Below are 25256 nucleotides of genomic sequence, written 5' to 3'. Positions count from 1 at the left end.
GAGCTGCGAGTACGCACTGGCAAGCAGAGCAAATCAAGTGGGGTGCAACTTCCCGTATAACTACACTTGTGCACTGTGTCGGACCAATAAAGGAAAAGACAACCAAGACAGATTGGAAATAACAACAGACAATTATTTATTACACACACAATCAAGCGATCATTTAAAAGGAAGGATTTACAGGAAAGAAAGCAAAAGGCACATAAGAGCAGATTTAAACCATAGCACGTATTCATTCTTATTCAATATTACTGACACAAAGGACATATGTCCATCATTCATATCAGGGGAGAAGAATACAACAAGAAGGACTTGAGAAGAAAATAAAGAGAAAAGAAAAGTAGGGTCTTTTCTTTTATTATTCAGCTCACAGAGCTTGACGGGGCTGCGCCAACTCAAATATACGAGAGAATGCAGAGGAAAGGATGGGGAGGATGGGCAGTAGGGATGCCGTGCAATGGGACATGGAGCTGTGTCCCTGAAGTGCCCAGACCCAGTAGGCGAGTCCTCTCTGGCGTCCCAGATATGCCAGATGCAAGCAACTCCGTTTCTGCTGGGCCCCATGTCCAGCAGCTCCCCACAAACCAAACTGTGTTCTAGGCTTTCCACACTACCCTAAAAACTCTCGGTCCTTCTTGGTTTCTTTCTCTTCCTCGCTTGAGCTTTCTCCATCTCTGATCCTTCTGCGCCTCTTTCTCTTCCTCTCAGGTTCTCTCCTCTCAGGACAAGCTTTCTTTCTCGTCTCCTCCGAGCCTCTTTTCCTGCACTTGTTCTCCTCCTTCCTCTCACCTTGATCGTGTGATCCTCCTTTCCTCTTCCTCCTCCTAATCTCACTTTGCTAATACGAGCCTCCTTTCCTGCACTTGTGTCCTCTTTCTCTTCCTAATCGCTTCCTCTCGACTCATGTGAGCCTGTCCCCAATTGGTGTGCATCTGATGGGGGGCGGTTCCATGATGCAGCCTGTGGAAAATGCCATGTCATTTTCTGACTATTTTCAACGCAGCCCCCACCCCTCCCTTCACGCGCCCAAGGCCGAGACGAGAGCCCTTAGCCTTTCCCTGCATGCGCAAAATGTCCTTTGCACTGTCCGTACTGTTTCACATGCGAGAATCGCCGTCCCGCAAACCACGAACACCAAGCGTTGTGCTTTGTGCCATGAACATGCATGTGAGAATGGACACAGTCCCATGCGGTGAAGGTAATCCGATTGGCCCGAACAATTGACGACCACGGACAGATCAAACGTGCCCAATTAAGTAATGCATGAATGGAGGGAAAACGGAGAGGGATTCCGCCGGACCAAGGGACGACCGAATGGCCGCAGGGCCGAAGGAAAGACTGATGGGGTGAAGGAGGGAAGATTGAAAGCAGCAGAGGGTTTGAACAGAACGATGGCTTAAAGAAGGAGAGATTGAAAGTCACAGAGGGGGAGAGAACGGACCAATGGGGATGAAGGAAGAAAGGTTGAAAGGAGTACTAGGGAGTGGGTGGTGGCGGGAGGAAGACATCACAATGGGGAAACACAAACTAACCGACGCATGTCACACCCTCCCCTCCCCCCCCGAACAACCCTTTGACAAGGGATCAAGGGCTATCTATCTATATATAGACACAAAATAACTGATCCTTGAGTCTCCTGCGTGTCCATGTTCACTCTTCCCTGGGGGTAAGTTTCCAAAACCGTAACAATGCATAATGCATGATGTGAACATTGAAATACACATGTAAATTAAACAAGCCAGTAGGCGGACATGGGTAGTCGCCTACCCAATAGAACCTGACGCGATGGGCCCGTTCGATGGGGGAATGACCTGAGGATTAAGCACAAGAAAATTCATGATTCTAGCTTCAAGGGTTAATGCTGCAGATTGTTTTTTCATTAAAATACCCCCACATTTAGAGGTTTTTCGGCCGTTGCTAGGCAACAGAGGGGTCCATAGCAACGGTTCTTTCTCACACATAACTAGGACATACCATGAACCTACCATACCAGTTTCATGTATATCTGACTCATAGTCTCTGAGATATAACGAACTTCGTTTTTTAATTGTTTTCGACCAGGGTTCATTGAAAGTCTATCTTCTCCGACAGTTTTCATATGATCTGGCTGGAATTTTTTGACAATATGGCTGAATGTACTGCCCACAGTCGCTCGTGGCCCGATTTTTGATTTTCGAAAAAATTAATTTTTTATGATTTTTCAAAAATTTCAAAGTCCCGTTGCTAGGAAACGGATGGGTCCATAGCAACGGTTCTCATTTGCACACAACTAGGTCATGGTATGAACCTACCAACCAAGTTTCATCGAAATCGCCATTGTATTAACTGAAATCGCCATTTTAAATACTGATAATAAGGGAAGAACAAATCTCAAAAAAAAATTATAATAATTTTTTTTTTTTCCGACTAGATCGACTACTCAATAAACAGTATAAAACTAGAAAACATCTGAAAATGCAAAGTCCGTATACGTCTTCTTTGTAATCATGCTACTTCTTCTTCTGCTTCTTCTTCTCCTTATGTATGCTAAACATGACGAAAGCAGCTAAAAAAAAATTTATGATTTCAGGCAATCTTGACCTTTGACCTCAAAAGCAATCAGCTTCATTGCCCCCAAAATGCAAACCCTGTTCAAATTTCATGTGAGTCAGATGAAAATGATGATTTTATGCGACCATGTCCTTTAGACCAAATTATTAGTTTTTCTTCTCCATATTCTCATAATCAAGCTTTGTTGAAAATTTAATGACAAAGCCCAAATGGTAAATACTGTATGATTTTCAGGTGAATTGGATGGAAATTATGATTTTAGGTGATGCTGACCTGTGACCTTTTAACAAAATTATTCATTTGTCTTCTCCATATTCTAATAATAAAGCTTTGTTGAAAATTTGATGACAAAAGCTCAAATGGTAAAAAAAAAAAAAAGTTACAGCCCAGATAGACACGCACAGAAGTGATTGCAAAACCCTGTATCCCGTTGAGATGGGCTCATAAACAAAAACACAAGACTTTTCCCTTTTTAATGTATTCCAAAACAGCAAGGTGATTTTTACAAAACGGCGAGGTGGGTGAGGGTAAACATATTATGTACTGTTCCAACTGTACTCTGCCGTAAATAGAAAACACAAGACTTAGCTCGCAGATGATGATAATGCTGCTATGGGGTGAGAGGGTGGGTGGAAGTTAGAAAGATCTGGATGGAGAACTTGCGATGGCTGTTGGATCAGCTCAGTCCCAGGTGCCTCGTGGAATCATTCGTAAATCTGCATTTCTCCCATATCACAAGTCCACTCAAAAGGGTAAATCATAAATGCACAATTGTTTCTCCGGTATCACCGGTCCACTCAAAAAGGTAAATGCACAATGATTTCTCCCGTACACTGGTCCACTCAAAGGCATTGTTTTCTGTTTGATCTTCGATCCAAATATTGAGCTCTTTTTCGATCCTTTCAATAAGAGGATCACGGGACTGGAATGACGCCTTTGCACTTTACTTGCAGGAACACTTGCACGGATATTTGACTCGCATTTACCACACAGTTGATTCATTGATCCGGTAATGGCAGCCCACAAATGCTGCACTTTCACTTCTTGCCAATGTATCTAACAACTCATTTTTTTGCGCAATGTCATACTTTAATGCTTTAAATAATAGTGATAATTGAAATAAGTTTGAAAAAGGATATTGCATTGCTGTGTTGACTGACTCGTCTGGACACAACTTTGAGGTTGTGGGTTCATTGATGTTGAGTAATCTACTGATATGGACTGTCGACCGGGGTTGTGGATCCGCTGTTTGGAGAGGTTCTGGGGTGAAAGGATCGAAACCTTGATGATAAATGGTGCCCAGCTGATGATCCGGGCAGTTAGGAAATCAGTAAATTGCTTATAAGTTAACGTTACAACTTCAAATAAAATAACTTTTGTAAGTACTTACCAGTACAGTGTGTGTGTGTGTGTGTGTGTGTGTGTGTGTGTGTGTGTGTGTGTGTGTGTGTGTGTGTGTGTGTGTGTGTGTGTGTGTGTGTGTGTGTGTGTGTGTGTGTGTGCACGTGTGTGTATTACAAGGAAATCTAACAGGTGGAGGCCATTCAGCCCATCCTGCCTGTGTGAACACCATACTAATTTATCTACATAAGATCCAAAGAAGAAAATGCAAAAAAAATTTTTAATCAATGAAAGAATTTTTTTTATTTTTATATTAATTTTTATAGTTTTTTTTTTTCTTTTCTTCCCCTCAGAGGAGGGGGCATGGGCTTGGTTAAAACATACAACATCAACCACACAACCCTTCTTGACAAGAACCCCACCAACAGCACTCCGTACACATGAACACAATCACCCATCAATACTCAAACTACGTAAAAGTCCTGTCAACATCCCCATACCCCTCTATCTCCGTAACTTCCAGGTACCGATCTAATTCTAAGTTAAACTTATCTATTTTTTCTGCTGCCACTCCCTTTCCAGGGAGACCATTCCATGCATTAACTACTCTCTGAGTGAAAGACCCCTGCCTTGCTACCGTCTTAACTCTCCTTTACTCTCAAGCTATGGCCCCTAGTTCTATCACTGTCTACTCTGTTGAATAATTCATCTGTACTTATTTTGTCGATACATTTTATTATCTTAAACATCTCTGTCATATCTCCTTGTAACCGCCTCCTTTCTAGTGCATAATGCCCTTTCTCATTCAGCCGCTCCTCAAAGCTGAGTCTAGCTCGGCCCGGAATCAATCAAGTATCCCTGTGCCGAACCCTCTCCATGGCATCTATGTCGTTCCATAACTGTGGTGACCAAAACTGCACACAATATTCTAGATGTGGCCCTCACTAAATTCCTGTACAATGTTAACACCACCTCTTTTGATTTATATTTGATCCCCCTCCGAATACAACCTAAAACCCTCTTTGCTTTACCTATACCTGCCTGGCACTGTGCTGCCTCCCCTATCACCACTCCCAGATCCTTTTCCATTGTGACACGCTCCAAAATTTCCCCTTGCATTGTTACGTCTGACTTCTTTCTTGGGACTACGGTGCAGTAATCATCTTTGTTTTGATTTCCTGTCTCAGACTTTTTGGCACGATTAATATTGTCCATAGTTTTACATTTGCGTGCCATTATATTATTAACTGTTGTGTGTCGACTAGATCTTGTTGATCTCGTACAACATGATCTCCATGTGTCATTTCCTGTTCGATAAAAATTCATAAGTAAATTTAGGTTCATTCCTGTATGCTGTTCTGATGACTACCATGAACGGTGAGCTGATTGCACGAGAGGCAACAAAAGGCTCATAATGACAAGTAATCACACACGCGAATGCAAACAATGACTCTTCTTGGCTCAAAAACCACGATTGGCCAAAATCAAACACCGCGATAACTAAATTGGAACACAATAGGTTGCCCGTGATTGGTCGAAACCTGTAATATTTGAGGGTTTACTGTATATGTAATTTGACTCTGCTGAAGCATGACACACACTTTCATCATAAAGTTGATTGTTCATCTGAAAATGCTCTTATTTATTTCTCTTATATTTTTATCACTGTTCTTTTTTTACCTTGTTTGTTTGAAAGTCTTTTTTCTTTCTTGCTAGCTGTGTGTCTCTGCCCGTGACAATGAGAGCTCTGTACAAGAAAGCCGAGACTGCTCCAGTATGTCCTGTTCGTCCGAGCAATACTGCAGAGACACGCCGCGCTCTGGCGGCGCTTGCTTCCAATCTTAGCGCTACGCTTGAGGAGCTACACAAAGCGCACGCACCACCGACACCGGAGGTCCCACACTGTGCTATCTTACCTTCTGTTGACATGTATGGTAAATCAGGACCACAACAGCCACCCATCCCGCACACTCATGCTAGCCCTGCATATTCTGGAGCTGAAGTAGGAATTAATGGGGCAGGTATTACATCCCCCATGTCCCTGTTTCCCAATACAAGTACTGGGTCTCACCCTCTTGCACCTTCTACCCATGGAGATGCAGAGTTCTGTAAAGTTGCACAGAATCCCATTTTGACCAGCCTACTGATTCCTGGTACATCCGGGAGTACTCCTGCTCCTGGGGTGAGTGCGGGAGCATCACAGTCTACGCAGACCCCTGCAACATTGAATACACCTACTACACCATCCCCATCAAGCACAAAGACGCACCCGATGCTCATGACTCTACTAAGAGACAGTGTTGCAACAGATACTACTCCACCACTATCCACAACTTCTGTGGTGTCATCTGCATCATCAATTTATGGTGTACCCACACCCTCGGTGCCTACATCACCTCACAGCATTTCAGTCCCAGGATCTGGACTGTCTGTCTCTGGAGAGCCGTCATCACCACTCTCCTGGAAACGCAAACGGAAGCTGATAAACCGTTCACCGCGAGACATGCAATCGGAGGATGAATTCAATCGACAACTCTCGGCCATGGAGGGTGAAGATGGACTGACGACTGCATCCTCTACAGATCCCTTAAAGTTTGATATGCCAGATGGCTCTCCGGTTGGCGCAGCAGTTTTAGCAGGTCGACTTTCTCTGGCTATGCAAAGCCCACAGTCCAAACCTATGGTTGGTCAGTTACAGGCAGACGGTGGAGGGAGTGGGAGTGTTGGTTTGGAGCAAGACCTATCCAGCATCCTGTCAGAGTTTTCATGGCAACCCTGTACAAGTGGGACCGAGAGTGCAAGCCTTTCCTGTAAATCAAACCAATCTTCACTGCAGCCCAGTCGAACAGAATCGTGTGACTCACCCGTGGTGCCAGAACTGTTATTCAATTTACAACCTGGTAGCACGGTGGATGATTTTGGTTCCCCGTTGGATGCAAATGTTTTTTCTGGAGATAGTGATGACAACAGCCTACCTGATCTTCTCTCTGGCTCTGAGCATCCAGTGAACCGAGATCGCAAATTGTCACAGGTTAATTATACCTTCTCTGCCTTTGGAGCTGCAGCATCAGAAAATCCAGGGATTTTTGTAGAAGGAAATACTGCTGGTCTTTCCCATTTTGATTCGGATGCTGCAGGATCTGAAAAACATCAAAGTATGCCAACTAGCAACGAGGGAGCATCAACTGGGAATATATCTGAGTTCTTAGCGGCGTCTTTCCCACTTTTTAACCAATTGGAGAGCTCTCTTCCTAAGATTCACCCTCAGGTGTCTTCAATGGCAGGCAGGGGTAAGGAGGAATCAAGAGGACTAAAGAGAAGTCGAGATGCTTCTGGGGAGAGACCCAAGAAGGATAAGCCTCCAAAAAAGAAAAAGAAAGATCGTGATGGTGAGGGACGTTCAAATTCTGGCCTTGTTTTAGGCACGTCATCTCCTTCCCACAGTCGCTCTCAGACTTCTTCCAGTACAGCAGCTCCACTTAAAATCACAATACAGGTATCAACCAAGAAAGTTACATTGGGAGGACAAAGCAATAGTTCTGGCTCTTCTGGTTCTGGAAAAAGCCCATCCTCGGCCTCCTCCAGCATTGCATCCCCCAATAAGCAGGGCACTCAATTGGTCGCAAAAATTAAGAACACAAAACCTTTGCCTGTGGGTGCACTCACCACAAAGCCTGTTTTGGGGCAGAACACTGGGTTTTCCAAGAGTCCTTTGTCACAGTCGCAGACCAGCAAGCCCATTTCCAGCAGCAACGTCAAGATAAAACCAACACCGAAAACGCCACCCCTTAGTTCATCTGTCAGCACTGGCCGTTCCAGTTCTTCTCCGTCACATACACGAGGCTTGCAGGTGAACACCTCCGACCGAATGCCAGGATCAAAGATGCTGCTGGCAAATCCTATGACAAAGATCAAGGGACTCAGCTCCAACATTGTAACCACCTCAAATATATCCAGTCCGGGATCTTACCAAGGAGCAAAGACAACCACAGCATCTGCTTCATCAAGACCCCTGCCCACTATGACCACAATATCGTCCCCGACACTTCCTACTACAGCAAGGGCAGTTGTACCTGTAGCTCCCACCGCATACAAGGTAACCAGTCCAAGCATGCCCATTCCAGGCTCAGTTCCCCAAAGCATTCCAAAAACTGGCCGATCACCTAGTCATTCGTCTTCACTCATTGCAGTTATCGACAAGCTCAAGCATAAAGCTTCAAATGCCGGAGGATCAGACGAAAGGGTACCGAGCAGTAGCACATCATCTTCTCAAAGTAAACAGCTGCTGTCTCAGTCTGATGAGCAGAAAAGAGATAAGAAAGACAGACCTGAGAATAGAGGCATTCAGCAGAGCCCTGTGGATTCGGTGAGAAGGCTGGATGATGTCAAGAATAGTCCAGCGATGAGTGGTATGTCAAAATCAGATGGCAGAGGATCTCCTGCTGGACTCAAGCAGAAGCCTGCACCGAAGTTTGGAGAGACTGCATCGCTGAGACCCATAGGTGGTGGTAACAGCTTTGACGTGTCATTACAGCATAGAGGTCCGACACCAAAGCCGGTGGAGAAACTCGTCGTTCGTCCGGATGTGCCGGCAAGCCGGCCTAAAATAGATGGAAGTATCGAGGAGGACGTTGTTATTGGAAGCAGATTTTTGTGCGATACACAGCAAGGAAAACAAAAAAAGGATGGCATTTCAGACGTAGAAAAAGATAGGGATAAAAAAGCATCCTCTGTCTTTTGCAAATCTCCTCTTTCCACTTCAAGTCTGACCTTCCGCCCATCCCCGGAAGTGATCGACATAAACGATGATCTTATGGATGAGGCGATCACTGCCGGATCTCGCTAAATGGTCATGATTGAGATATTGTTGACATCGTACTTTTTATATCTTCAATTATTGTTATTGACCAACTGCTCATCTCCTTGGTATACTGCTCATGTTGCTGTGCATTCATTACACACTATTCAAATTGATTTTTTTTTAGCTTTGCATGTTTTGTGTTGTGTGTTTTACAAGACGTGTTCAAGGTTGATGCGGACCATTTATTCGAGAAAATCGAAAATTACCGAGGACTTCATTAAACCTCACCTGCACCTCGAGGTATCCCCCTTGTTGGATGTTCCCATTTGTCCCTTTGATGTATCGTGATGAGTCTGGACTTGTATGGTGATGAATTAGAACTTCTCGACTTGTTCGTAGTAAAGAGTCACCTCCTGATACACAGCATACCTGCCCATCTGCATCTTGTTTGCCTCATTAGTTGTGTAACAAGTCACCGTGTTGTGCATCGATGGTTTCAGCTACGATCAAGAAGTGTCGCATGAATTGAACTGTTTAGTTCCAAAAACTCTGTTGGCATGAGCTTCCTGGCTGATGGCTGAACCTTGAATTGATTTGATGCTGGGGAGTGTTTGAAGAACGAGTCATTGAAAAACAGAAGATGCAGAAGACAAAGGAGAATGGAGAAGGTGGATCCGAGTAGCCAGCCGACCGCTAACTGTTCGGATTAAGACTTAATCAAGTAGAAGAAGAGGAATACCAAGAATGTCTCCAGTTCATGCTGGCTGGTTTTGACTGGTGAAATGATGGAATCAGATCTTACATTTGTCAATTTAATGATCTCCCTCCTTCTGGTAGTGTTCCAGGAGCCCTGTTGCGATGGCCACACAAGAAGCATGAAATCCTTTGTTGCCCACAAGCTAATTTTACCTCATTTAATATCAAGTGAGAATGAATGAATGAATGAATGAATGAATGATTGTTTCAACACTTACGTCAAATTCTTCGACAATTTCAAAAATATTAATCCGACGATTGTCCAACATTATCTATCCTGACATGATTAATGTTTGCTTGAGTGGCAGAAGTTTGTCACTCATTAATTGATGGCCATTTTGGAACTCATTGTATATTTTATCTAAATCTGTGAAAGACACAAATTCACAAATTGTGCAGACAGTGAATATCGGCTACGTTGATGTTGTATTTTGAAGGAAGTTGATGAAACGCATCAGATTAATCGCACACGTGACCATCGTCGCCACCATCGTCGGCTTGAACTTGAACGTCGGCTTGAACAGCACTGATATCCCTTCCTGTATCATTGGCTTAGGGTAACCAATATCGTCACACAAAATATTGGCATCAAATTTTTATTTTGATATCGTCTACATTCAACAATAACAAATGCTCGTCAAACCTTGAACACGTCTCGTACGATCATTTGGCCTGATAAAGCCTGGCATTCTTGATAGGCCAAATGGTCTTGTCCTGTGTCCAAGTTCCTTGCACTGTATTTTCCTGTACATATCCAAGTATCTTGTTTGTAAATGTTCACAGATACAAATAAGAAATGAGCTTTTATTACACAAAGGATGCATTTTTAACCTCAGGGTCATTATCATAAAGATGCTCCATCTCCATCTCCTCCTCCACCTCCACTTCTCCCTCCACCTCCATCTTCACCTCCACCTCCACCTCCACCTCCATCTTCACCTCCACCTCCATCTTCACCTCCACCTCCATCTTCACCTCCACCTCCATCTTCATCTCCACCTCCATTTTGGACCCATTTCTCAATTGTAGGGTATTGAGTTAAATCTTCTTCTTTGTTCCTGAACAGCACAAGACTGCGGGGGAGCATCATTGGCTGAGGACGCAGCTTTGCTGCTTAGGGCAGGAATTAGTAATTTGATAGCTCGACTACTCTTCGCAAAGAACACCATATGGGATCTTTAACGTTCACCAACGAATGCAGGGAGATGAGACTCCCATTTAACGTCCATCCGAGGGACGGCACACACATTGACGAATCGTCATTTGTCCGGTCAAATTTCAGTTTGATGCAGGACAAATTGCAAGAGCAATCATTCATGGGGGTTTTTTGTTGTTCATTCGAGTCATTTACTGTACATGATATATCCGAAATGTAATTTTATATATTTGGTGGAACATGGGTTTTTCAGGATCAGAATTTATGAGTCTGTGGGCCTCCACCCCAAACCTTTTATTTGGATATCTTGGTCAATAATCAAACTGTTTGCATACATTTTATGTCTGCACCAACGTTTTTGAGGATGATCTTTCAGATGAAACAATTCTTAAGCTGATAGTGTGAATGGTTATACCCTTACTTGGGGTACCCTTACCCCTAAATGCAACTGCCCAGTGCCTACAAATAAATAGGTGCACAAACTTGATTTTGAGATACGAACTCCTTAAATTTGATGTCTCTTCCATGGTTTCTTTATTAGGAACAATGTTAAACCACTAACAGTGAGTGTTTGAAGCCCCACGGGGGGTACCACCATACTCCAGACCCTGTCCATATTATATATGCATACATTGTAATTTACAACATATCCACAATAACCGAATATGCACTAAAATTTGTGAAACATCATATGAATTATTCAAAAACCTTACAATACCAATTGAAACAGTTGAAATATGTCATTTAAGGTCACAATCAAAGGGGTTTCAGGTGAACATGCAAATTTGACATATCTATAGTGTCACAAGTTAACGTAGGCGGGTCACCAGCCTGCAAGGTTTGGCAGCCATGAAAAATGTCACATGCAAAAGGAAAGACCAAACTCTGTTTTTCGAAAACAAAAGTGAATTAAAGTTCAATGTGAATTCCCACTCGTTGGGTACAACCAAAGCATTTCGTTGATACAATGCAATACTTTAAATCACCAGGTGTAAGATACAAGTGCAAAACCCATCACAATTCTCCGCACTGGTGATTGTCCCTCTTTACAACATTACTTGCAATGAACGATGACAACGTGAAGACACAAGAGAGAAGGGTGCCGCATTTGTTGAACAGGTTTGCTTACCGAAGTAACGCAGGATATCATGAACGTAAACAATTATCCATTGCAGTTTGTTATGCAAGGAAGGGGCATAATAGTCCCAATTTTCAAATTCAGCCGGTGAAGCCCTACACCCATACCCTTGAACGTCTTTGTTTGTATAACTTCCACAATCACCTGGATATTTTCACACGACCAACTCGTGCATCTAAGTCACTGTCATTGTCATGTTCCCCCTGCTGAAGTCATGTGTGCGCAAACCCCTCTGCATTCTGAACGTGCCATTGAACAATCAAATACTTGACGCCTGCATTTACACCGCATGGTACGACAACCGGATTTACAGTGACATCTAACAAGTTCTTGGAGTGACTTTGGTGCAGGATCCTGGTGTGTATGAATAGGAATCAGCCTGAATTTGCATATTTCCCATCCCCACACTTCTGGAGTTAAGGAATTGCCCATCCATTCCTGAACCTGGTGGTACACTCGAAGGCTATGGAAGTTCACTGTGGCTGATATCAGTGGAAGATTGCAAAGATGTATTGACATTTTCCTCAGTGTCACTTGCACCTGAAATTGTTGCAACCTCATTGCGTTCAGATTGTCATCTCCTCCCCCCTTGTATATGTAGACCATTGCTTTTTCTCCTGTTGCAACAATTTTGTCCTGCATTGACTTTGAATTCAGAAATACACCCGCATGTTCTCTGAAGTTGGCATTGTCCTGAATCAAACCAAGTGACACAGATTTTCCTATCCTGAACATCCTTGAAGTTGTGCCACATCCTATTATCGCATGGACAAACAGAATGTTACGGTTGACATTGTCCCCAAGGATTTATCTTGCTTTGTTCACGTTCAAATACTTGTGGAATGTGGAAGAACACTTTTTTGACTCCAGCATGAAGTACAGTTTACCATCTTCTGTTGATGGTGTCATCATAACCATCAAATACTATGACAGACTTTCCACACTTCTTCTGTATGTAGCTGGTGTCGCATTTCACGATATCGTCATGTCTTGCCAATCTCCCAAGGGATTCTCGGAAGAAGAGCACCTCCATCCAAGACATATAGACAATCTTGGCCTGGTCCATCCTCAGGAGGGAAAGCAACCCATATTGGTTTGGCGATTTGGAGCTTGTTGGCAGAAAGAAGCACCTCTTTTGAATCAAAGAGGGCGGGAGGATATCCGCACAATTCAAATTTGAAAACCTTGGATAGTTCTTCTGCCTGCGTCCCAGCAATGGCGAGCCTTGGGAATAGCAACTGTGGGTTGATTTGGACTGTTTCACCATCACTTATTTTCAGAATTGATTTCGATCCCATTGTTATTGCCTGTGATTTATTTTGGAAGGTAAAGCCGATCACATTCTTCCCATCCATTTCCTTCAGAATATTGCTACCAATGTCCTTAGCACTGACAATGTTTACAGAACTTTGAGCTGTCACACCATTCCCAATAATTTGGAGATGTTCACTTTCAGAGAATGGACTCGTTGGTCTGAGTAAGCCAAGTATTTTTGAGGTATCAGAAGTGTCTCTATTTTGTCTTGTTTGGGAAAGATCTTTATGGTTGTTTACCGGTCGGATAGCTCACGTTTGTCAACTCCTGCGTGTCAATGTTTATTTCTGCTGTGACTGGGCTAGACATGACCCATACCAAACGCTGTGTCTCAGTCTTGCCTCTTCTTCGCGTCAAACCACCTGTCGTCTCTTGATGCTTCTCATCAACATCCATTTGATGACAAGGTCAGGTGAAAGCCCTGCCCAGTATTGATCTATCCTATGGACAACCTGGAGATACGTATGAACAAAGCTTTCAAAAACGAGGGGATGCTGCTCCTACAATTTGTACATGGTTTTTAGATGGATGTTCGGGGATTTGACGTACAAGTTATGCCCCGAAGCTGCCATGAATGCCATCATATTGACCAATGTGTCCAGATGCAGATTCCAGTTCCTAGTTCTCTCTGATCGCAAGAAGGCACGGACTAAGTCTATCCATGTCCATGTGCTGGTACAACAATCGAGCTGTGCTGTCTTCTCCCATACGGCTTTTCTCCTCTTGGATCCGTTCGGCTACCATTTGAAAGGTTTTGGGGGTGTCCTTTCCCGCTGCTGTACCTGCCATGGCATTTTCATATAGGGCAGCAGCTGCAGCAAGTTCCTCAGGCAGATCACATTCATTATGGTTTGAAGATTCATGAGGAAGAACTTTGTCGTCTTTATTTGACTCTGTCACCAATTCTGTGGCTTCTTTCTCATTGGGAAATTTTAACGCAAAAGTCTTTGATGTTAGCAGGGTGTTCTGGGCACCATCAAGGAGAAAATATCCACGACTAGCTCGTGTAACTGCCTTCCCATTGAGCAATTTTGGAATGCTGCTCACCGCAAAAAAACATTTCCAGCAACTCTTCCAAACCGGAACCAAACATGAAATGTCCAATGGATCCAAGGAAACTCATCAAAATACGAAAACCGTCGAGTCTGAGTACAATTTATTTCAATTGACTCTCATTTGAGTCATTTTCAATGATGGTCATTGCTTTCCAACACAAAGGTTGGTCGAATGTCAGAATGGGGGTTACACCGTAGCGCATGGCATGTTTGAAAACAAATTGCAAGGTTGCGTTTAAGCATGTCAAATCTCCAGGGTCCGTGTCAATCATGGGTAAGAACATCACTGACGATTGGCCAGGATGTTCTCCTTTGTGGATCATTCTCATCATCCCGGACCATCCTGCTCTTGGACGTTTGCCGAGAGACGGTGAGATTTTCCACAGCGTGTCTGCAGTTGATACCCACGCTTCCTCTGATTGTTCCTTAAGTGTTGCATCAGTCAACGCTTTAACACCTTCAGACTTTTGGACAAAGTGCTCAATGTTTATCCATAAAACTTCAGCTCGGTCCTTCACTGACACGGTCACATGGGGTATCACAGAAACTCTATCATTTTTTTTTTTTTGGTGTAATGCAAGCTATCAAGCCCATACCATGGAAGGTGCCATGTCCATCAATGGTCCGGATGTTGTGGTCAACATTGTTGGCAAAATATTGCATAAAATGACCTGGGGTAAATCCAGGAATTTCATTTCCTTGTGCAAGGGCAGCACTTCACTCATATTTCTGAACCTCCATATAAGAGCAGCCAAACCCATGTGTGTCTGGAGTATCGATCTTATGCTTCTTGCGTATTGCAGCTTGGCTGCCGGTTAGCTATCATTTTATTTGGGCGCGACTATGCCGCCGATACTGTGCCCCCATACCAATACATTGGTACTCATTTCACCGATCTTGGGAGGATGACAGGCTGAGTCCACCCCACCTGGTGTTAATTCAGCGGAAAACAGGGCTGTAACTCAGGACCCAAAATACCAAGCTAGCCACCTTAACCACAAAGCCAACACCAGGCTTTAGTGTATCGATGAGTAACCTCGATGCAAAATGATGATTCATCCCAACACCAAGACCAAGCTGAAGTGAGAAAAGGAATGCTTGGGGTCTTGCAGCTTGCATAATTGCCTGCCCAAGGGAACACATTTTAATTTCTCTCTCTTTCCTAACGAATGGTGTGCGCGGCAAGAGTTGCAAAGACTGCAGAAGAAATGACATTGATTTGGTCAAAGTGGACATGTCCAAGTAAGTGGGATGCACATCGTTTGACTGTTCTACGGATTTAATGTCTGATTTTATAAGTTCAGCAGTTGTCTTCACAATTCTGTCTTTATCACCACCATCGGACCTTGGTTGACAAAAAAAGTCACAGAGGATGGCTGATGCTGTTCTTCTGAAACTCACAATGTTTTTCTTACCACATACTTCACTGATGATAATTTCTCCTCCAAAACGTTGCGGAAGTTGTTCCTTCATGTACCGAAGACTATATGGTTCCACGTTGTCTCGGTAATCTCTCATCCTGTTAATGAGATCGGCTCGTGATTGGGCTGGTGGCCTCTCAGTGTTTCGTTTTTTTGGATTGATTAACATCGATATTGTTTCAATCTTGAAAACAGTTTAGAACCTGCTTTCCTGGTCTAAGGTTTCCATTGCACACCTTGTGGTAGACTGCATCGGTGGTACGAAGGTCATTTTCAAAAGCAAGCCTTCCTTTCACAGTTTCAGACCATTTGGCTGACCGACCGACCTGCACTGATTTCAACTAACTTATTTTGATCGGTTTTCCTTCGCACTGTAATTAATTGGAACTTTTTTTTTTCTTGCCTCCGTATTTCTCCGACACCCACAGAACAAACCGTTTTCTATTTACGAAAGTGATGGGTCTACAGCACGTCGACTACAACCAGTTGCCTCCGATTCGGACACATCCAAAGTTCGTTCGTTTCCTTTGAAATGTTCAATTTCATTGTGATTAATGTATTTATGTCGACACTCCACGTGTACCACCCGAACGGGGAGTCCATTTGTGTTGCGTTCTTCATTTGTGTTCAGGATACCATGATATCCCTTCTGGCCCAAAGTAACAGTTGATGCTCCATTTTCAAGATGTTGGTCACGGAATCCACACACGCTGCCATCTTCTAACTGAAAAATAGAACATCCAATTCCATAAATTGTCTGAGCAAATCAAGTAGTAGTTGTGAATAGTAAGTAGTAGTTGAGGAGTTGTGGTGAATAGTTATTAAAACCACCCTTTGATGGCCCGGTAACACGAGATCTGTAAACTTTGATCAGCTGGACAAGAAGTGAGTGCAAGCGATTGCTGGGAGTGCATCTTGAGTGTTTTTATTGTTGCAATGAGTAATTTTTGGCCTCCGGAATGTGAATAAGGTAGCAAGGTTTCCTACGCACTTTAAAACAAAGTGCTTTTCGTGGCCTTTTTGAATTTTAATAATCAGGAATAAAATGATAAGAGGATAATCAACATGTGCGACTCAAACACCAAGGTCAAACATCATACATCGTCATTTGGAACAGTTTAAAGGTTCAGGTCAACTGTGAAACCGTTCAGACACTCCTTGGTTTGATTCTGTACATGGCCTTGGTTTACATGATTCTGTGAGGCCGTGATTCCATGTGGCCTTGATTTCAATGATTGCATGAGGGCGTGATTCCATGATTCTGTGCATGGCCTTGATTTCCGTGATTCCATGAGGCCTTGCCTCTTTGAGGCTGTGGTTCCATGATTCCTTGCCTCTATGATTCCGTATGTGGCCGTGATTTCATGAGGCCTTGATTCTATGTCGACCTTGCTCTGCACATGTTTGTATTGTTGAGTTGGTTTGAGATCAAGCCCCTCGTTAGTTCTGTACCATTCCCTACAATCCTTGATCTGGGACCTAATTGGGACTTTTCCAGGTTCTTGGGTTAAAAACGTGATGAAAGGCAATCGGTGTGATGGCGTGGAGAACATCAAGTGCTGGGACGAACAAGATGCGCAGTATTTTGAGGGCGCTTTTTGCATCAGCTCCACGAATACTGCGTTGAGTGTGCAGCCTCACAAGGTGCCACTCTCCGCGGGACAAGCGCCAGTAGGTGCTAAACTAAGAGAAACGTTTATTTAAAAACTGCGGTGTGTGAGCTTCATTGCCATGCCTTGTAGATTATATTGAGGACAATGACAATGGCATGAATATATGTGTGTGTATATATATATATATGGCATGTGTGTGTGTGTGTTTGTGTGTGTTTGTGTGTGTGTGTGTCATTACACGTAGTTGGCTGTGCTATCTCTTTCACCGACGTTCTTCTCTGCCAGTGTGCCATTGCAATCTGCCATCTCTTGATGCACGTTCGTGTCGGTCACGATGTGTTTCCTGTTCTCCAACATTTTGCGTTTCTCTTCTAAGGTGACATTCATGTATTTGTCAACGTGGGAAGTCTGTAGTGGAGTTACGGAGTCGTGTGCACTCTCTAGTTTGCGTGCCGTGCGCTGTGATGCATTCAGGAAACGTTTTAACCTCTTTAGGCCGAGCCACTGGAGTTCAATGAAACAAATGAATGCTGATAAAATATTCACACTGAAATAGTACAGGAGGAAAATTCTCTTCTCTGCCGGACGGGACACAAAGCAATCCACCTTGTGTGGACAAGGAAACCGCAGGCAGGTGTAGTGCGCATTGATCGTGAAGCCATAAATGTAGTAATGGCTCAAAAGGCCTCCTATTTCTAACAACAGTTTGACAAAGACCTGAACAATATACGCTTGTCTTGTCCTGTGCTGCTTCCTTCGTCTCCACTTTTGAGTCCTCTCGGACTGACTGACGTCTTCCAGGCAGGTATTGTTTTCGTGTTCGGCTTTCACCTTCTCATCGATATGAATTGAATAAGCGAGGAAGGTCATCACGGGGATAGATAGCATCACGATTTGAAAGACCCAGAATCGGTATTGGGATATGGGAAATGCCTGGTCGTAGCACACCTGGTTGCACCCGGGTTGCAGTGTATTGCAGACGAACTGCTCCTGCTCGTCCTCGTACAGGTTGTCCCCCACGGTTCCGATGACTACGATCCGACAGAAAACGAAAATGCTGAGCCAGAGGCGGCCAAGCATCGTTGAATGGGTGTTGATGGTGCCGAGGAAGCTTCCAAGGATGTTCAGTTCTCCCATTGTGCAAATCTTTGGACTTTTGTGTTGCGCCCACACAGATTCTAAACACACACGACATGTGAAATATCAGATGAGGGACATGCATGTAAAACTGCAAAAACAATTTTATATTAACATTTGATTTCAGACTTCTTGAGGAGCTTATACATACATACATACATACATACATACATACATACATACATACATACATACATACATACATATATATATATATATATATATATATATATATATATATATATATATATATATATATATACATACACAAGCGCGCAGGCGGGGATGGGTCGCCAAGCATGGAAACTATAAGATACAGAGCAAAATGGATGTCACACAGCGGATAGGGAATCACCTTAAGATTATGCATATCAAATCTCATCCAGTTCCATCTACTGATAACTACTTGGTATCCATTTGAATGAAAAGTACTGAAAATGCGGTTTGAAATCGGAAATCCCCAAAGTTTGAGGGGGTGCTGTGGGTGAACAAAGATGTAAATCGAAAATCCGGCTCGATCGTTTGTGCACAATGTATTCCAGACGATTAGTGTGAATTTTCATGACCATCCGACCATAACCCAAGGAGGAGTAGCATTTGGCGCGAAGGCACCTCCAGCTCTCGCATATTATCGATTTTTGCACTAATTGACCTTTGACCCCTGATCTAAGCTAAATCGGTCAATAAGTCCTGAGGCAAAGTTGTAGTACTCATTGAGTACCATGAACCTGCAAAGTTTCATTCGCATGGATGCACTCACCTGGTCGCTAGGGGGCCTTCAATTTTCGCCAATTTTCGCACATACCTTAATTGTAGGGGGTGCTATGGGTAAAGTATTCCAGATATCACAAAAACCGGAATATATTTGATAGAGCATCACCTGTAGATCATTTGTGCCAAATTTCATAACCCTACGTGGGATAATGGCTTTCGGAATTGATTTCGCGTGAACGGTACCCATTTTGAAGGTTTTTCGGTTGTTGCTAGGGAACCAAAGCGTCCCTAGCAACCATCACAATTTCCAAAGCATGAGGTCATTAGATGTACCGACCACCCGAGTTTGGTCAAAATCCGCCCACGTTTACTACCAATTATGCTGATGACAAACGAACAAACATCCAAACACAGACTGAATTACTGACAATAAGGGTCACCTATTTGAGCGACCCAATCTATGTATGTATATATATATATATATATATATATATATATATATATATATATATATATATATATATATATATATATATATATATATATATCAACAGTGCCTATTGAAAGTCTTCACCCTCTTTCAAAATTTTCACCTTTTGGTGCCTTATAGCCTGGAATTAAATTGCACTAAATCAGACTTTTTTCACCTTTATTTACACGTCTTAACATACATTATATATACAAAACATTAAATATACAAAAGGAGAATGTCTTGGTTGGATAAATGTCCGCCCCCCTGAGTTAATACTGAGTGGAAGCACCTTTGATAGCAATTACAGGTGTGAGTTTGTTGGGATAGGTCTCCACAAATTTTTCACACCTTGATTGGGCAATAGTTGCCCATTCTCCTGCACAAAACTGTTCAAGCTCAGTGAAGTTGCGTGGGGAGCGTTGATTGACAGCAATCTTCAAGTCATGCCACAGATTTTCGATTGGATTTAGATTGGGGCTCTGACTGGGCCACTCAAGGACATTTATCTTTTTGTTCCTGAGTCACTCCAGTGTAGCTTTGGCTGTGTGCTTCAGGTTGTTGTCATGCTGAAAGGTGAACTTCCATCCCAATTTTAGCTTTCATGCAGAGGGCAACAGGTTTTCCTCTAGGATTTTTCTGTATTTTGCTCCGTCCATTTTCCCTTCTATCCTGACACATGCCCCAGTCCCTGCTGATGAGAAACATTCCCATAACATGATGCTGCCACCACCATTCTTCACAGTATGGATGGTGTTCTTTGGTTGATGTGCTGTGTTTGGTTTGCACCAAACATAACGTTTTGCATTTCGACCAAAAAGTTCCATCTTGGTTTCATCAGACCACAAAACATTTTGCCACATGGCTTCAGAATATCCAGATTGTTTTTTTTTTTCATACCTCAAACGGGACTCAAGGTGGGATTTTTTTTGAGTAATGGCTTCCTTCTTGCCACCCGACCATGCAAGCCAGATTTGTCGAATGCTTGGGATATTGTTGTCACACGCACATCGTGATCAGTCTTGCCATAAAAGCATGTCGCTCTTTCACAGTTACCATTGTCTTCTTGGTGGCCACTCTGACCAGTCTCCTCCTTGCTTGGTCATCCAGTTTGGAAGGATGGCCTGATCTAGGCAGGGTCTGGTGGTACCATTCACCTTCCACTTTTAATGATCGTCCTGACTGTGCTCCAAGGGATATTCAAGGCCTTTGAAATATTTTCATACCCATTCCCTGATCTGTGCCTTTCCACAACTTTATCCCAGAGGTATTTTGAAAGCTCCTTGGTGTTCATGGTTGAGTGTTTGCTATGAAATGCACTACCCAGCAGAGGAAACCTACAGGAACAGCTGATTTTAGTCTGAAGCTAGATGGTATTCAAAGAATACTTACCTGCGCAGTCTTGAGAAGGACTTGGTGCAAGCAAACTCTTCTGTTTTTTTAAGGGTTTTTTTTTCTTTGATCCAATATGGTTGCCAGACCAGTGACCGATGATGTCACTTTTATCAAACTATATTTCCCATGGGTAATTGATCAATTAGTTTTGATGAAGTTTTGCATTGATCGGTTAGCGGTTTCAACAATTGCAGAAAAATGATTTTTCATACTGACCAAATCAAGCATTGCACTTGTCAAATTATGACGTCATAATGAAGGCACTGATGACATCATCATTAACAAATCTTATTTCCCGTGGGGAGTAAATGACAATGATCCACGTTTCAATTTTTTCCCATGGCGTGATTTCGGAGATGTAGAGGTGCAATGCTTTTCGATTTTTCCAAGATAACACCTGGACCACGTGACCTATGATGTCATAATTATCATTATAAATCCTTACAGGAGGAGGCGCACCTATGATCAAAATTTCATGTCGATCGAACCACCATTTGCAGAAAAATTAATTTTCAAACTCACCGGATCAAGCGTTGCAATTGTAGAATTATGACGTCATACTGCTGTTTGATTACATCGATTACATCATCATTCACATCTTATTCCGCATGTGGAGTACTTGACAATGAGCCATGCTTCAATTTTTTCCATGGAGCGGTTTCGGAGATATAGAGGTGCAATTTTTTTTCGTTTTTTCCAAGATGGCGCTTGTACACATAACCTATGACGTCATAATTATCATTATAGTTTCCTAAAGCAGGAGGTGCACCTATATTCAAAATTTAATGTCAATTGGACAAACAGTTGCAAAGAAAAACATTTTTCATTACTTAAAGAATCAAGCATTGTACTTGTCGAATTATGACGTCATAATAAAAACAGCAATATCATCATCATTAACAAATTTTATTCCCCGTGGGGAATACTTGACAATGAGCCATCTGTATTTTTTTTTTCCAGGGAGTGGTTTCAGAGGTATAGAGGGGCAAAGTCGGCAAGCGAAAAGCAGGGTTAGGCATTCGGTTGCGTTTGTGCGTGCGTGTGGTGTACGTGTGGCGTACATGCGTGCGGGCGTGTCTGCATTTTAAAAATTAATTTTCTCGGCAATCGTCGGTCCGATTGACATGAAATTTTACCATAGGAGTGCCTCTACCTGTATAATTTATTTATAATTATGACGTCATAATTCATGTGGTATGGACGCCATCTTGGAAAAACGTTACACCTCCATATCTCCACCCTATCTCCAAACCACTTAATGGAAAAAAGTTAAAGCATGGCTCATTGTCAAGTACTCCCCTTGGGGAATACGATATGTTAATGATGATGTCATCGCTGCCTTAAGTATGACGTCATAAGTATGCAACGCTTGATTCGATCAGTATGAATTTTATTTCTCTGCAATTCTTGGTCCGATTGACACAATTTTCACCATAAGAGTGCCTCCTCCTGAAGATTATGTTAATGATAATTATGATGTCATAGGTTACATTGTGCAGGCACCATCTTGGGAAAAAACTTCGCACCTCAACATCTCTGAAACCACTCAATGGAAAAAGTTGAGACCTCGCTCATTGTCAACTACTCCCCATGGGGAATAAGATATGTTAATGATGATGTCATCGGTACCTTAAGTATGACGTCATAATTCCACAATTACAACACTTATCTGATCATTCTGAATTTTTCTTTCTCAGCAACTGTTGGTCTGATGGACACGAAATTTTCACCGTAGGAATGCCTCCTCCTGCAGAATATTTTAATGATAATTATGATGTCATCAGTCATGTGGTACAGGCACCAAACTGGAAAAACCGAAAAACGTTGCACCTCTATATCTCCAAAACTGTAGACTGCGCAGGCTAAGTATAGCATCTCGTTTTGAAGGTGATTGGTTACATCTGTGCTAATTTACAATTGCTATTATAAGGGGGGGGGGCGGACACTTATCCAAACAAGATATTCTCGTTTTGTATTTTTAATTAACTCTCTGAAATTTGTAGAATTTGTTTTTCACTTGGAAGTTGTGGGTTACGATGTGAAAATAAAAAAATCTGATTGAATGAAATTTAATTCCAGGCTATAAGGCAACACAAGGTGAAAATTTTGAAAGGGGGTGTGGACTTTCTGTCGGCACTGAAGGTCGGATGCAAGACAAAGACATTGACAGATATCAATGTACTTTTTCATGAATCACGAGGACATTCAAATTGATAATCAAAACACAGATTGTTGTGGGAGCGTGAACACGGATTAACGGGTGTAACATGGACTAGTTATACCATTAGTATATGTTTACCATAAGTTTATGGATTCTGTATGACAATGATGGGTCACGTGTCGAAGTATGTTTAGGAGATGAAAACCATGACCCCTCCCCTCAATAATTGTCTAAACCCCTACTATCGCCTTTCTTATCCCTGAAAAGCATTCCCTTGTAATATTACTGCGTCTATTTCTTTATTATGAACTACCAACAGCGAGTTCTGTAAGCCAAGGAATCTCCCTCCTCCCTCTAGGACAACAAAAGTATGCCTTATGATTGTGTGCTGAGGTCAGAACCATCAAAGCCACCAAAAACACAGCCAAAAGTGCCTGAAACCGCTAACAATGGTGGGCATGTTGCGGGCTCGGAAGTCCCGAGGGAGAACCAATGGGACACAGTCTTGAGGAACAGAAAAAAAAACCTGATCCTAGCTTCAGGACAGGGTCAGTATGGGGACCTTGTCGAGTCAAGGATAGCTCAAGTGCAGCAAAACAGTTGATTGGAGCTCGAAGCTCAAGTGAGGGAAGGAAACAGGAGATTGGGCAGCTGAAACAAGTGGACATGGCAGTGCCGGGACTCCACAAGCGTTGGGCACGAGTACGCCTACCAAGAGTTACAGCGCCGGGACGTGGTCCACTAGGTATCTCAACTCTCTCCGCCTCTCTCCTTCCCTCCCCTCTTCCCCTCTTCCTCCTTTCCTCTTTTCCTCTCTTCCTCTTCCTCTGTCGCCCCCCGCTGGTGTTTCGTGTTTCCGATGTGGTGTCATGGCGGCCGTGTGTAGCTGCTCTGTGTTGTGGTGAGTCATCAGTGTGTTTTTTCGCCCCCTCCCGCCCCCCCCTCCCTCTTTGCTTTTCTGTTCTATTGTGTCCTGTGTTTGTTTTCTTGTGTTCGTTCTTTACTACACCTCTGCCTTCGAGAGAAAGAAAAGGAGTGGCAGCGGGCCTACGTGAGTGTGGCTTCCCCGCTTTGACAAGGTTTTATAAGCTATTTTCACTTATAACTGGCTTTTCTTATTTACATTAGTTTCACATATTTCGGTTTGTCGCCCCCTCGCTTTTTTGCTGGGTTAGAGCAAAGAAGGGGGTGATAAATCGCCGGCATGGTGAGTACACGCCCTCGTTACAAGGCGTTTTGAAAATCCAACGCGAAAGCATGCATTTGTCTGCGTTCCGCCTGAAGGACTTTCCATGGAGGACATTATCCTCAAATGAAAGCCATTATTGGTGATGGGAATATCCGCGCTGCATCGCACATGGATCAGAAAATCGTTGTCTTTGTCTCCGAAGAGACTCGTACAAGATGTCCATGGAAAGTGGTCATTTTATCATGGCTTCACCAATGGATACACCTGCAGTGAAAATCATTCTCTCAAATGCTCCACCATTCATCTTGAATGATAAGATTATGTCAGTTTTATCTCGTCAAGGATCAATTGTGTCGTGGATGTCAATGATTCCCCTCGGGTGCCGGAATGAATGTGTGAAACACGTGATGAGCTTGAGACGTCAGGTGTTTATGGTTCTTCCGGATCGAGGGGACGAATCCAGGCTGAATATCTCACTTAAAATCACTTTGAATGACCGTGAGTACCAGCTATGTGCATCTTCAGCTACCCTCACATGTTTTCATTGTGGAGCCTTGGGACATGTGAAAAGGTTCTGTCCCAAAGCTGCATGTGTAAAGTGTAGCAATATAGGCTACGGTGTCACTGATTGCATGAAGGAGATACTGTACCTCCTGTACCGAGTAAACCGAATGGCGTAGAGCCCACTGGTTCAGTCGTTGATAATGCTGCTGTTCCTGTCCCCAGTGAAGACATGAGTGTGGATCCTAAAGTAGTCTCATAAAGCGAAGAGCACCTGATGCTTCTGAACTAGGACGGTATTGTAAAGAAGGTCGTGTTACACATAGACAGCACTGCTGAACAAGACCTTCAGCATCCTTTGGAAAATTCTGTCTCAAACGTTAATGTAGAGGAAGAAATTGGTGTCATGGAGGACAAGTTTGAGAGCATGCAAATCATCGCACTCACCTAAATGTTAATAGGATTGATTATGAAAGCAGGATTAAAACTGATATTGAGTGTGAAAACAAAGCCTCACTGTTACATGTTTCTGAAGTTGAACAAAC

At 43.1% G+C, this 25256-nt stretch overlaps 2 protein-coding genes across 7 annotated transcripts in view; one reads left to right on the top strand and one right to left on the bottom strand.

The window, feature by feature from the left end:
• The window catches only part of LOC147027467 (uncharacterized), a 127844-nt gene extending 116753 nt beyond the window's left edge, over positions 1-11091 (top strand). For all 3 annotated transcript variants that reach the window (XM_085876908.1, XM_085876909.1, XM_085876910.1), the window contains one exon: positions 5608-11091. In XM_085876908.1, coding sequence (XP_085733034.1) covers positions 5608-8737 — 3130 coding nt within the window. In that variant the 3' untranslated portion in view covers positions 8738-11091. The remainder of the gene's footprint in view (positions 1-5607) is intronic.
• Positions 11092-16435: 5344 nt separating this feature from the next.
• The window catches only part of LOC147027466 (gap junction delta-3 protein-like), a 32850-nt gene continuing 24029 nt past the window's right edge, over positions 16436-25256 (bottom strand). For 3 of the 4 annotated variants that reach the window (XM_085876913.1, XM_085876914.1, XM_085876912.1), the window contains one exon: positions 16436-18323. In XM_085876913.1, the coding sequence (XP_085733039.1) occupies positions 17380-18282 (903 nt within the window). In that variant the 5' untranslated portion in view covers positions 18283-18323 and the 3' untranslated portion in view covers positions 16436-17379. Of the gene's footprint in view, positions 18324-21979; positions 22608-25256 lie in introns of those variants that run through there. The other variant, XR_015057058.1, reaches the window with a different exon arrangement.

This window comes from Eptatretus burgeri, chromosome 4 (assembly GCF_056783735.1).
Source record: "Eptatretus burgeri isolate ZD-2024b chromosome 4, Ebu_testis_v1, whole genome shotgun sequence".
Taxonomy (NCBI): Eukaryota; Metazoa; Chordata; class Myxini; order Myxiniformes; family Myxinidae; genus Eptatretus; species Eptatretus burgeri.
Note: the sequence above shows the minus strand (reverse complement) of the source record. Positions and strands in the feature narration are given on the sequence as shown.